The 13590-nt window shown below is 55.4% G+C and overlaps 1 protein-coding gene across 1 annotated transcript; it reads left to right on the top strand.

Moving 5' to 3' along the window:
• Positions 1 to 200: 200 nt before the first annotated feature.
• Positions 201 to 13357, top strand: HDHD5 (haloacid dehalogenase like hydrolase domain containing 5). The gene is made up of 8 exons (XM_061204762.1): positions 201 to 315; positions 4882 to 5085; positions 5959 to 6071; positions 7358 to 7451; positions 8599 to 8632; positions 10347 to 10521; positions 12246 to 12434; positions 12764 to 13357. The coding sequence occupies exons 1-8, from the start codon at positions 208 to 210 to the stop codon at positions 13047 to 13049; spliced, it is 1203 nt and encodes a 400-aa protein (XP_061060745.1). The 5' UTR covers positions 201 to 207; the 3' UTR covers positions 13050 to 13357.
• Positions 13358 to 13590: the final 233 nt, after the last annotated feature.

Here is a 13590-nt window from a genome sequence, read left to right as displayed (position 1 = left end):
ATAAAAGATAAATTAATTAAAAAAAAAAAAGTACAAACTTTCAGTTACCGGATAAAACCCAGAGACGGAACTACAGCTCCCGAGATGCCCCACGCCCCGCCCCAGACACGGAGGCGGGACTACAGCTCCCGAGGTGCCCCGGGCGCCACCGGCCCCTGATTGGCTGCGCGGCGGTCAGGCGTGCGCGGTGCGCGCAGGAGGCGGCCCATGGCTGCACTCGGCGAGGCGGCGGCGCGGTGGGCACCCGGACTGTGGCGGCGGGCGACGCGCGCGGCCGCGGGGTTCGGGGGCCGCCGTTTCGCGAGCGGCTCGCAGGTGAGGGCGGAGGGTGCGGGGCGGCGGCGGGAGGCTGTGCGGCCTCGCGGGCCGGGCTCGGAGCAGGGTGTCCGGCCTCCGGGCGTCACTCCCCCCGCTCTGCCCGCGTGTGGTGACGTCACGTCCCCTGGGGCCCCGCCGCGCGAGTCCCTGGCTCCTCCGGGCTCTGTCCACAGAGCCCGGGGGCGAGACGTGACCCTGTCGCTCGCGGGGGCGACCGGGGGGCGGGGACGCGGGCCTCTGTGACTCGCCCGCCGGGATGTGCTCCAGGAGGACACTGCGGCCCCCGCCCCGCGGGTCCTGACTTTCCGGACTTTCCCGGTGGAGAGAGTCGGAGGAGGGAAGAAAGGATGCGGCACCGGCTAAGGGATCAGTCCTGCCCAGGCCGGTTACTGCCTGTTTGACTTACGGCAAATTGCCGTTGCCCCTCGGTGTCCGCGGGGGACCCCTAAACCCGCGGGTGCTCGAGTCCCACAGCCGACCCTGCATCCGCGGACCCGGCATCCGCGGATCCACCAACCCCCATGGTGTGTGAGGTTTGCGATCAGCAGTTGGCTGAATCCACATGTGAGGAACCCGGGGTTACCGAGGGCCGACTGTATCTTTATTGAAAAAAATCCGCCTTTGAGTGGATCGGTACAGTTTAAACCTGTGTTGTTCTAGGGTCAACAGTACTTAGCTTTCTAAGCCTGGCTTTCCCCGTGTGTGTACCAGGGATAGTCCTTACCTTGCAGTGTTTTTGCTAGAGGGTACCTGGGGTACTTTGTGTGATGTAGGTGCAGTACTTTGCACAGTCACCGCATGTAGTAAATTCTCACAAACATGGAGCTGGTTGGAGTGGACAGTGTCCTGGATGGTAATTGTGATGCTGTTGTTGGAAGCACACCAGCCAGTTCCAGATAAGAAGCAAAAACACAAAGGAACATCTTAGTGGTCCCTTCATTTAAAACTAATCTTAAGACCACACTTCTTTTTTTTTTTTAATTTATTTATTTTATTTATTTATGGCTGTGTTGGGTCTTCGTTTCTGTGCGAGGGCTTTCTGTAGTTGCGGCAAGTGGGGGCCACTCTTCATCGCGGTGCGCGGGCCTTTCACTATCGTGGCCTCTCTTGTTGCGGAGCACAGGCTCCAGACATGCAGGCTCAGTAATTGTGGCTCACGGGCCCAGTTGCTTCGCGGCATGTGGGATCTTCCCAGACCAGGGCTCGAACCCGTGTCCCCTGCATTGGCAGGCAGATTCTCAACCACTGCGCCACCAGGGAAGCCCTTTTTTTAACTTTTTAATTTTTATTTTTTTTTGGCCACGCCATGCGTCTTGTGGGATCTTAGTTCCCCAATCAGCGATTGAACCCAGGCCCTTGGCAGTGAAAGCATGGAGTTCTAATTCACTGGACCACCAGGGAATTCCTAAGACTGCACTTTTTAAAATTCATGTATAGTTGATTTACAGTGTTGTGTTAGTTTCAGGTATACAGCACAGTGATTCAGTTATACATATATATTCTTTTTCAGATTCTTTTCCATTATAGGTTATTACAAGACATTGAGTATAGTTCCCTGTGCTATACAGTAGGTCCTTTTTGTTTATTTTATATTTAGTAAAAAACCACACATTTTATCACTGCCACAAATATGAACTTTAATTAGAAGATTTGGCGTAATACCCAGGACTAGTTAGAAAAAACATGAAGTGAGAAAGAAAAAAAATCAAAATACAGATACAGAAGAGAATGAAAAGAAAAAAGAAAAAAAAAAGAATGAAAAGAAAAAAATCTAACCCTATGTCCTTTTCTCGAGGTGCCGTCACTCAAAAAAAAATTTAATAGATGTTATTTTTTTAGAGCAGTTTTAGGTTTTCAGGAAAGCTCAGCAGAAAGTGTAGAGAAGCCCCACATACCACCCCTCCCCCTGTTTCCCCTCTTGCTAACATCTCACAGGAATGTGGCATGTTTGTTAACAATTACTGGGGGCCTTTCATTTCTAGGTGGCTGGGTGCCTGGTTCTCTGTGTGCACTCACCTGAGGGGTTGGGGGTCGTGGTTACACACTGCACAGGAACAGATGCGGGAGCGTTGGGGATATTGCTAAATTGTCCAACAGATGCGGGAGCGTCGGGGATATTGCTAAATTGTCCAACAGATGCGGGAGCGTCGGGGATATTGCTAAATTGTCCAACAGATGAGGGAGCGTCGGGGATATTGCTAAATTGTCCAACAGGTGAGGGAGTGTCGGGGATATTGCTAAATTGTCCTGAGACTTTCTTGTTCTAAGTAGCACGGTCTGTGGGTTCTTATGTCCAAGAGAGCAAATCTTTTGACTATTTAGGATATGGCCACTAAGACCAGTAAAACTGTATGGTTAACTTCGGCAGCCATCAGCACAAACAAGCTGTTTTATTTTATTTTATTTTATTTATTTATTTAATTTTTAATAAATTTATTTTATTTTAATTTTATTTTTGGCTGCGTTGGGTCTTCATTGCTGCGCGCAGGCTTTCTCTAGTTGCAGTGAGCGGGGGCTACTCTTCGTTGCGGTGCACGGGCTTCTCATTGCAGTGGCTTCTCTTGCGGAGCAAGGGCTCTAGGCAGGTGGGCTCAGTAGTTGTGGCGCACAGGCTTAGTTGCTCCGTGGCATGTGGGATCTTCCCGGACCAGGGCTCGAACCCGTGTCCCCTGCATTGGCAGGCGGATTCTTAACCACTGTGCCACCAGGGAAGCCCCTGTTTTATTTTTTTAACTATGTAATTGTCAAAAATCTAAGAACAATATTATGAACTCTAAAACCCATCTTCCAGATTCAGCAGTTATTAACATTTTGCCGCACTTGCTTGGCTTATCTCCCCCCCACACTTTTTTTTTTGTGTGGCGCTAAGATTTTAAAACAAATCCCTGATTTCTTGTCGTTTGAGCCCTAAATTCTTCTGTGTGTACCTTTAGGAAAATAAGGGTATTTTGAACATAAGCAGAATGTGTGTGCGATGAAAGTGGCTTGACTTAGCTGGCGCCAACAAAAGGAAAATGACAAACAGGTTAGGTTGGATTTTTCTGACAACTGAAAAACATCTCGTATGTTAACAGACAGTTCATAAAGTAAGAAATGGGATGAATTTTTAAAAAGAATAGTGTTCAACTTTGTAAATCCAAGAAATGCAGATTGAGAGGAGATAATCACTTTTTTGAACTTTGAAATTAACAAGATGTTTGATACTTGACAAACTCTTTGATACTGTGAAAATCATCCTTGGCCATCCTTAGCAGGGTCCATGTGAGTTGATACTGTTCTGGAAAACAACTTGTCAGTAGGTATTATGTCATTGTAATGTTTGCACTTTTTTGGCTTATTACTCTTGCTTTTAAGAATCTAACTTAAAAGGGCTTCTCTGGTGGCGCAGGGGTTAAGAATCCACCTGCCAGTGCAGGGGACATGGGTTCGAGCCCTGGTCCTGGAAGGTCCCACATGCCGCGGAGCAACTAAGCCCGTGCGCCACAACTACTGAGCCTGTGCTCTAGAGCCCGCGAGCCACAACTACTGAGCCCACGCGCCTAGAGCCCGTGCTCCGCAACAAGAGAAGCCACCGCAATGAGAAGTCCGTGCACCACCACGAAGAGTAGCCCCCGCTCGCCACAACTAGATAAAGCCCGCACGCAGCAACGAAGACCCAACGCAGCCAAAAATAAATAAATTAAAAAAAAAAAAATCTAGCTTAAGGAAAAGTCCATAATATAGAAAAATCAGTAAGCATGAAGAGTTCCTTATAGCATAATTTGTAGTAGCAGAAATGTGGAAAAACCTAAATGTCTGAAATAGGGGAAACCTAATGTTAGCGGAGTATTCACTCAGGATATTATGTAGCCAGAAACATGCGTAGGTGGTAGGTCTGTGTGTATTGATATGGAAAGGTAACCAAGGGATATCAACGAGAAAAAGGAAGACAGAAAAGAAAGCACAACATAGTACCATTTGTGTGTTAGCTAAAAGGTAAGAAAGTAGAACCATCCATGAAAAGTTTCTGGAAAATACACAAGAGGGGATGGTACTGGGCGGAGGAGGAAGCAAGAAACTTAATTTTTTTTCTATATCATCTGTAACAATTGAGTGTTTTTTTAAAAAACTCTGTGTTGTTACGGTAAAACAAAATTCTAAAAGATGGTTATGAAGGCTGTTGTAACAGATAAAAATGCTTCATGTCAAGCAAAAAGAACAAGATGCAAAATTGTACATATAAGGTGCAGTCATAGCCGCGTGACAAACGTAAGAATAGAGAAAGGAGATGAAAGGAAATACTGATTGGTTGTTTTAAAGTGCTGGGCTTATTTCTGAATTTCTCTATTTTCCAATTTAAAAAATTCCTTTATATTAATTATGTAAAAATAACTTTAACAAAATAGTTATATGCTTAAAAATACCTGAAAAGGCATAATTCTTTGTTGCAGATGGATTTGCCCTATCGGCAACCCCAAGCCCTCACCTTGCGTTCGAGGCCCCGGCCGGCCCGAGGGTGGGGATGAGGCTCCCCCGTCCCCTCTGCCTCGACTCAGGGGCCGTTCTCGTCTCCCCTCCGTGCAGAGCCCTCCCACCTTCGGGTTCCTGTTGGACATCGATGGGGTGCTGGTTCGGGGCCACCAGGTCATCCCTGCCGCGAGGGAGGCCTTCCGCAGGCTCGTGGACCCCCAGGGGCAGCTGCGGGTGCCCGTGGTCTTTGTCACGAACGCGGGGAACATCTTACAGTGCAGCAAAGCCCAGGAGCTGTCAGCCCTGCTGGGCTTGCAGGTAAGGAGCAGCCGGAGACAGGAGGCTGAGGACCTGCTTCCCGTGGAGCCCCCTCTCCAGCCCTGTGTCCCCTGCCCTGTGGGGGGACCATATGGATGAGCCCAGTACACGTCTTCCTGCTGGAAAAAATAACTTGAAGTTCAAGGCCAAACTCAGAGGGCAGAGCCTCGTCAGCAGGGTCATCTTTTATGAAAACGTACATGTTGAGCACAGAAATCCCACCTGTGGACTTGGCCGTTTCCATCTTTCCTCCTGGCCTCAGGGTCATGTGTTTCTAAATCTCCGTGCACCAGGTGGGACTCTGAAGTGACAGCCCTCGTTTCTCATAAGTAAGATGACACAGCTCAACGAGCTCTGTCCCTCGCCACCCACCTGCGGCTCCCACCGTCCCCGCATTGACACGTTCTTTGTTGGCAGTGGATTTGGTTCTTGGAAGGAGTCCTTTGGAACCGAGAGAGTAAATCCCATGCTGATCAGCTGGGAGACACTGCTTGGGGAGGAGACCGGTTCCTACCCTGGTGTCTGGACAGTGGGGCTGTGCAGTTGCCATTAGCATAAATGCTGAAAAGCCAGGTCTTTACGTAGAACTGAAAATAGTCAGAGGTGGAGGCGGGTCTGAGCTCATGCACGAACCCTGTGGTTCCCAACTTGGGCTGAGAAATCGGGGTGTTGGGAGCTGGGCCGGTGGGGCCCATGGTGGCCACATCTCCTGCGGGCTCTGGTGTCCGGGTACCCTCACACCTGTCGGGGCAGTTCTGGAAGGGTTGGACCCCCCTTCTGGGCAGGTTTATCCTTCCTGGGCCAGGGAGCCAGCTCCCTGTTCCCGCCCTCACATGCGTGTCCTCTGCTGTCCATCTCTCGGCTGCCCTGCAGGTGGAGCCCGACCAGGTGATACTGTCCCACAGCCCCATGAAGCTCTTCTCGCAGTATCACGACAAGCGGATGCTGGTGTCTGGGCAGGGGCCCCTGGTAGAAAATGCCCGAGCGTATCCTTTTGCTGCTTCCTGCTCTGCTGTCCTTGCCCGGCTGAAAGGACCAGGGTCAGGAGCTCTGGGCGCCCGTGGGAGGGAGGGAGGGAGGGCACCTCCCAGGGTGGCCAGCCCTGGCGCCCGGGGGTTCCCGAAAGCCAGCCCACCGCCTCGGGGCCTGCTGGGCAGCTCACAGAGCAGATTCCTGCCCGTTCCCTGCAGAGTCTGACTCACTGGGCCTGAGAACCCAGGCGGTTCTGTGGTTCGGTTTGGGACCCGCGGCTCCCTGTGTGCGTCTGCAGGGAGCTCAGCCCCGGGCGTGTGCTCAGTGAGGGTGTGTCCCTGCTCTCCTCTGCTGCTCCCGCAAACCCAAGGGAGCTGAGCACCGCCTGTGCGTGGCCGCGTGCTCAGGGGCCAGAGCAGCACACGGCCGGTGCTTCACCAGGGCTCCTGCTTGAGGTGGCGGAGTGACACACCAGGAACAGTGCAGGAGTGGTTAGGGCGGCGTGTGACCAGAGGCTGGAAAGAGCAGAATGGGTCCGAGTGTCACAGATGCTGGGGGGGGGACCACCCTGGAGCGGGGGTCACCTGTGGCTTCATGGGGGCTGGCTGTGCCACAGGAGGGGACGTAGCTGGGGAGCCTGCCGCGAGGAGGCTGGGAGGATGCCCGGAGCAGGAGGCCGGGATGGGGTCGGGTGGGGAAGGGGGCCAGGAAGGAAGGCGCTGGGCTCAGGAACCTCAGATGTGAACGCTGAGGAGTACGGGTCTGTGCGGGTTTTATTGCTGATGGAAGCGTCATTTTGGGGAGATGTGTTTTGAGGTGATCTGAATCTGCGTCCAGTTAAGACTGCCAGTGGGGACTGAGGACGGGAACACGGCGGCAGGTGTTGGAGGGTAAGGCTGCAGCGGACGTGCTCCCCATGGCCTCCCTTCTGGCTGAATCCGGTCCATCGTCCAGATTGAGCTCCGGTCTGGCTTCTCCAGACTCTGCTCAGCTTCCTCCCCGCCGAGGAGTCTCCTCTGAACTGTCCTCAGAGCCCTGGTTCTCGTGGCCCTGGGCCAGCGTGAGCTCGAGGACGGGGCTTCCTGTGTGCCTTTGCGCGGGCGGTGCCCAGAGTAGACCAGGCCCCCGGGTGTCCCCACCGCCTGCGCCCACGCCTGCCTGCAGCGCTCCTGGTCAGCGCTGGCCTCACGGGGCTCTGTTTGGGGTCGGGGTGGGTGGGGTTGATGTGGGCTGCGGTGGGTCCCTCACTTTAAAGGCGTCTCCCTGGCACTGGGCGGCTTGCTTCCTGACCTCCCTCCAGACTGGGCTTCAAGCACGTGGTCACAGTGGACGAGCTGCGGGCGGCCTTCCCTGTGCTGGACATGGTGGATCTGCAGCGGCGGCCCAAGACCACGGTAATGGGACACGCTCGGGCCTCCCTGCTGACCCTGTAGCCCCTCCCGCTCAGAGCTGCCTTCTCGGAGGGGAGGGCACGTCTGGCCAAGGCCTTTGTTCCCGGACACACGTTGTCAGGGGTGGTGAGCAGGGCTGTCCCCTCTCTTTCCAGAGCCCTCGTGTCCCCTCCAGGTGGTAGTTTTGTGATTTACCAGCTTTCCTAGAGTCACTTGGAGAACTGCTAGTGTTAAGTTAATCGCTGCTCTACTGTCCGGGAGCTCCTTACAGAGGGCTGGCCTGGTGGGAAGCGGCTTCCTGTGAAAGCACTGGCGGCTCTGAGCGTCTGCTCGGGTTCCTTTGGGTTTGGCTCATATTTGAACCTTATCTTTTCCAACCAGCGGTCACGGGGCCTCTCATTGACCCTCTAGGGTGACCACCCGTCTCCTGATGCCCCTTCGCCCTCTCCTTCCCTGCGTGAACTCTGTGTCTATCACAGAGTGCCTATCACCGCCTGTTCGAAGTCAGTGCACGGCAAAGTTTGATGAACCGCAGTTACAAACCGACAGGCCTGCTTTTGTTTGTCTGTGTAGCTCTGGTCCCCGCCCGAGCTTTCCGGGGGCTCCCCCGCCTTTGAGCTGCGCACATTACGTGCAGGACCAGGTGCCAGAGTTGGCATGGCTCTCAGAGCAGCGCAGACAGCCCCGCCCCCTGCCCGGGGACGCGGCTCGGCCCAGGTCTCAGCTGGTTACTGGCAGAGCCGAGGGCAGGGGAGCTGTTCCTAGAAGGAACGGGCCCCCAGGCGGTGGTCCAGTGATGGCCCTGCCTCCTGAGTGACGTCAAGCTCCCGTCCCTTCCTGGGCTCACCTCGTCCTCCGCCACCTGATTCCAGACTCTCACCTCCTGTCCTTGCTGGAGGAGGACAGCTGAGCAGCCGTCCCCTGGCTGACCTACACACTTGGTGCCCGCCCGCCTGGGGTGTGGCCGGCCTGAGCGCGCTCTCCTCCTGTCCCCGAGGACCTCTGCCCTCTGTCCTGTCCGTTTCTCCTCGGCCTGGGCTAGACCGAAGGGTCTTCCATCTGTCAGGCACGTGTTTCTCCTCCCACCCCTTGGAAACCAGGCGTGGAAGGTGACCGTGGCATTGACGGGCTTGTTTTTTGTCTCTCGCAGCCCCTCCCAAGGAACGACTTCCCTGCGATCGAAGGTAATGAGGTCCCTGCGTGATGTGGGCGGGCTCTCCCTGCAGGCCCTGCAGCCTGGCGGTGTGGCTGGGACGTTGGGCGCTGGGTCTCCTGGGCTCTGGTCTCGGATCTGCCAGTCACTACCTCTGAGACATTAGCTGCTAATCTTTCCTTCCCCGTGTCACTTGCCCTGTTGTTCCAGAAAAATCATAAGTGTAGAAAATCTAAGTGTGGAAAGGTGCCTAAGGTAACCTGGTCCAGTGTTTCTCAGCCCTATTACCCAGTTCTCCCTGGGTAACAAAAATATTGTGATGTCCCCTTTACTACCCTAAATGAATTCTTTCCTATACACAAATATTAAAAATTAATTAATTCATGGTAAAGCCCTAATTGTAATAGGGAGAAATAAAAGGAAATGTTTTTTAGTAAGGTAATCTGCATTTCAATATGTAGTAATTATCCAAGAAGGCATAATTAAGTAGGAAAATGATTATACCAAAAGTAGAATCCCCATGAACGTTACAGCTACAAATGCAGTGTGTTTACAGGTGTGTTTCATTGGTGACTCAGAAGTTAGGAGCAGTGTTGTCACTGGTGATGTGGTTTTCCAAATAACTCTTGGTATAACTTGGTATGACTCTTGGAATAACTCTTGGTAAAGTTTTGAAAAAATAAAGTACATCTTCTCTTGACTAACATGATAGTTGCGTTTTTGGAAAAATCAGTGTTTATGAAAAGTCTACCAAAAATACTTTGTGTGGAATGGAATTCATGTTTAGGCTCAGTTAATCATAAGCAAGTTGTTCTCCTGGGTGAGTGTCGGCTGTGGATAGACGTGGGGAAGGTTTTGATGCTGCAGAACTGTCCTGGGCCTCTTGCCTCCCAGTCTTCTCCCGGCCCCTCCCCAGGAGCGCCAGTCATTGCGACAGTGGAAACATCGCCCGGGGGTGGCCTGCCCGCTGGGGCCACGCTCCAGCCCAGCTCCCCGGTCTTGAAGCTGGCCTTGGCAGCGTGCGTGCAGCATGGCTTCCGTGCTCTGTCAGCTCGCGTTTTTTTTTTAATTTTTATTTAAAAAAAATTTTTTTTTATTTATGGCTGTGTTGGGTCTTCGCCTCTGTGCGAGGGCTTTCTCTAGTTGCGACAAGTGGGGGCCACTCCTCATCGCGGTGCGCGGCCCTCTCACCGTCGCGGCCTCTCCCGTTGCGGAGCACAGGCTCCAGACGCGCAGGCTCAGCCATTGTGGCTCACGGGCCCAACCGCTCCGCGGCATGTGAGATCTTCCCAGACCAGGGCTCGAACCCGTGTCCCCTGCATTGGCAGGCAGACTCTCAACCACTGCGCCACCAGGGAAGCCCCCCAGGTCGCGTTTTTATCCTCCTCCCAGTAGTGGGCATTGTCCTCATGTAGCTGAGGAAGCTTAGACACGGTGAGAACTGGCCCACAGTCCCAGAGGGACGTGGACAGCGTCAGGCCTGTGACCCCTGTCTCCCCGCCATGTGGCCAAGTGACCCCTGGGGCTTGGGGGACGTGGCCGGGCGGGTGGGGTGCTGGGCAGGGCGTCGGTCAGCAGGGGCTGCTGCTTCTCTGCATCTAACCCTCGGGACGTCCTGGTGGACACACTGAGGAGCCCTCGGGAGCTCCTCCTGGGACCCATGCCCTCAGCGGGGCCGTGCAGCCCAGGCCTCCCGAGGGCCTTCCACGCCCGGCACCGCAGCTCACCCCACCCCCACTCTGCAGGGGTGCTCCTCCTTGGGGAGCCCGTGCGCTGGGAGACAAGCCTGCAGCTGATCATGGACATCCTCCTCAGCGACGGGAACCCCGGCACCGGTCTGGCGACGGCCCCCTATCCCCACCTCCCTGTCCTGGCCAGCAACACGGACCTCCTCTGGATGGCCGAAGCCAAGATGCCCAGGTGAGGACGCGGGGTCCCTGCCTTGGCCCTGGGGGCCACCTCCAGCTGCCTCCTGGGCAGGCCTGCTGACGGTGCCTCGAGCCGCCCCAGTGCTCTGGGCTCAGACCCCTCCTCTCGGCCCTGGAGTTGCCATGGTAACCTGGCCTCCGGGAGCGGTCTCCAGGGTCACTTCACATACTGACTGATAAACAAAAACTACCACTTACTGAGCACGGAAGGTGGATCAAGATGGTCTTTAACCCCCGGCCCCGTTAGAGTCTAACAGGACGTGCTTTTTCTGGCTAGTGGAACCCAAGTGATGCTCAGTTCCTGTTATCCAGCTGCCCTTCCCTCCCTGCCTTCACCCTGTGGCGCTGGCTCTTTCACTTCTTGGTTTCCTTCTGCCCATAAGACGTTGGGGAGGGGAGAGTAGGAGTGATTCCGAGGCCCCTGGACCAGTCACTTCCTCAGAGGCCCTCAGGCTCCAGGCAGGCCCCCACCCCCTCCGCCCTGGCACTGAGCACAGCACAGGCCGCCGTTTCGCTGGCCCTCAGGTTGCCTTCCTGGAAGGGCAGCTGCTGGTGCTATTTGGCTGCTCTTGTCTGCGAGGCCAAAGTCTGCAGTTTCTCCCCGTGCCCTGCCTCCCAGTGAGCTGTGTGGTGGATCCGTCACTGAGGGCCTGAGGGCCCAACACTGAGCCCAAGGAGATGGGGATCACCGTGTTCTCTCTCAAGTGCATTTCTGCAGCTCGAGGTCAGGTATTTTTTCTGGAACATTCTTCCTAGAGTTCGGGTTTGCTGACACTAGGTGAAGGGGGTTGGTTATGTAGGCTGTGGACTGAACGGCAGGAGGCACATTACTATTTATAAAGCAGATTTGAGATCACTTTTTCATTCAATAATTTCAAAATTGAAAGTAGAATTCAGTATATAAATAAGTGACACTGAAATGGAACTTCAAGATACTGAAAGTATCCGATAAGATTTGATTTAGCAGCAAGGGATGAAAACCCAAAAGAAAAGAATCTTAAACGAGATGGAAGTTTGTTATTGTGAAAAAGTCCACCCATCAGGGACACAGGCACCTTAGCCCTTTACTATGTAATCCAAAAGGGCTGCCTGATTTCCAGCCATCATGTCAGCATTCCAGGCAGCAGGAGGGAGTACGGGGAGGGTAGAGAAGAGTACCCCCTCCCCAGTTTCCAGGCTACTTTCCAGGAGGTTAGTCCAGCACTTGCGATTTCATTGACTCTTAGGCTGTAGCTTAGTACTGGCCATACACTTAGCTGCAGTGGGGGCAGGGAGGGTGCTTTCTGACTCTCGGTGGCAGTGTGCTCAGTGAAATTGGCACCGAGGAGTGAGGTGGGATGCCAGCCAGTATTCTGCCCAAGTCCAAGGCAGAATTGAAGCTGGGTCTCTGGTTCCAGCTCCACACCTTGGGCAGGTTACTCCATCTCTGGGCCTCAGTTTTCTCACCTGTGCAATGAGGAGAATGAACGCCATCTCATCGGGCTTTTCTAAGGGTTGAACGTGATGTGCCATCTACAGCACTGGGACAGCGCTCAATAGACGTTGTCAGATAGTCGCAGGCCATCAATGCACATCCTAAGTGTGACGGCCTCTCACCAGAAGTGATTCACTTTGCCCTGTCACTGTGCTCTGTGCCACCGCGAGAGGGTGGCACACAGGGCATGTCGGAGCCATGGGGCCCGGGGAGGGGACCGAGCGCGGCTTTTCCTCTGGCAGGTTCGGCCACGGCACCTTCCTGCTGTGCCTGGAGGCCGTTTACCGGAAGGTGACGGGCAGAGAGCTGTGTTACGCGGGCCTGATGGGCAAGCCCAGCCTCCTCACCTACCAGTACGCGGAGGGCCTGCTCGCGAGGCAGGCGGCGCGGCGGGGCTGGGCGGCCCCGATCCGGAGTCTCTACGCCGTGGGGTGAGCCCCGCACCCCTTCTCCACCCCCCGCGACGTGCCCCCCTCCCCGGGTGCTCACCCCCGGCCCCCATGTCCCCGCCCCTCCGTCCCCTGAGACGCACCCCCATCCCCCAGTGGTCACCCGCGGGCCCCTGTGTCCCCGCCCTTCCGCCCCCTGCGACGTGCCCCCCTCCCCTGGTGCTCACCCCCGGCCCCTGTGTCCCCGCCCCTCTTTCCCTGGAGACGTGCCCCCTTCCCCAGTGGTCACCCGCGGGCCGCCCCCCCCCCCCCCCCCCCCCCGCCGTCCCCGCACCTCCACCAGCACACTGAACTGGGCCTTCTCTCCCCAGTGACAACCCCATGTCCGACATCTATGGGGCCAACCTGTTCCACCAGCACTTGCAGACGAGGTGGGAGGGGGCGGCCCGGAGCTGCACCTCCATCCTGGTGTGCACCGGCGTGTACAGGCCCCAGGCCCCAGGCCCCGTCGCTCCGGTCCCGGGTGGCGAGGGGCCTCCGTTCCACGGGCACCGGGACCTTGGCTTCAGCCCGGGGCTCCTGCAGGCAGCCCACGTGGTGAGCGACGTGCACGAGGCCGTGCGGCTGGTCCTGGGCAAGGAGGGCTGGGCTCTGTAGCAGGGAGGGAGGTGGGCCCGCTGGCCGCCCCCTGCCCCCCCCTCCCCGCCAGCGTGGTGACACTCCCGCTCCTCCTGGGCGGGGCCGCACGATTGTTCCCGGGGTAGCATTTGAGTAGCAGCCTCAGATTTTTCTAGGCTGGTTCCTGTCTGCCTGTGCTGGCAGCCTGACCCCCAGGCTCGTCCTCACTCTGGGGGGTCTTCTGCAGAAGAGGAGGCGGTGCCCGCCTCTGCCTGCTGCCAGCACGGGCTGTAACTCACTCTCAGACACTACTTTTTATGGTGGTTTAGCTTATTGCCCAGAGACTTTGGACTTATTTTTTTAAGTTAAAATAATTGTAATAAATATTCATTTTGCTGTCTCTTGAGAAGCTCTATCTGGAATGTACTAAAAAGTCCTGTGGGGGAAGGCTCGTGGGCCAGCGGGGTGGGTGACCTTGAGGCCCAGGCATTGGTGGCATTTCAGTCCCGTGAATGCTGACCCCAGCCCACCCCAGTCTGGGCCGCGAGCCCCGAGGCCTGCCGTCGACTTAGCCGCTTCC

The sequence above is a fragment of the Eubalaena glacialis genome, chromosome 11 (assembly GCF_028564815.1).
Source record: "Eubalaena glacialis isolate mEubGla1 chromosome 11, mEubGla1.1.hap2.+ XY, whole genome shotgun sequence".
Classification (NCBI taxonomy): Eukaryota; Metazoa; Chordata; class Mammalia; order Artiodactyla; family Balaenidae; genus Eubalaena; species Eubalaena glacialis.
The sequence above is the reverse complement of the archived record's forward strand: the minus strand, read 5'-3'. Positions and strand labels throughout refer to the sequence as shown.

What these genes read in the sequence shown, in the direction of transcription:
- HDHD5 (XM_061204762.1), top strand. Translation starts at nt 208, where the DNA reads ATGGCTGCACTCGGCGAGGCGGCGGCGCGGTGGGCACCCGGACTGTGG. An exon ending in GTTTCGCGAGCGGCTCGCAG is followed by an intron (nt 316 to 4,881) that starts GTGAGGGCGGAG and finishes CCCTCCGTGCAG; the next exon opens with AGCCCTCCCACCTTCGGGTT. An exon ending in CTGGTAGAAAATGCCCGAGC is followed by an intron (nt 6,072 to 7,357) that starts GTATCCTTTTGC and finishes ACCTCCCTCCAG; the next exon opens with ACTGGGCTTCAAGCACGTGG.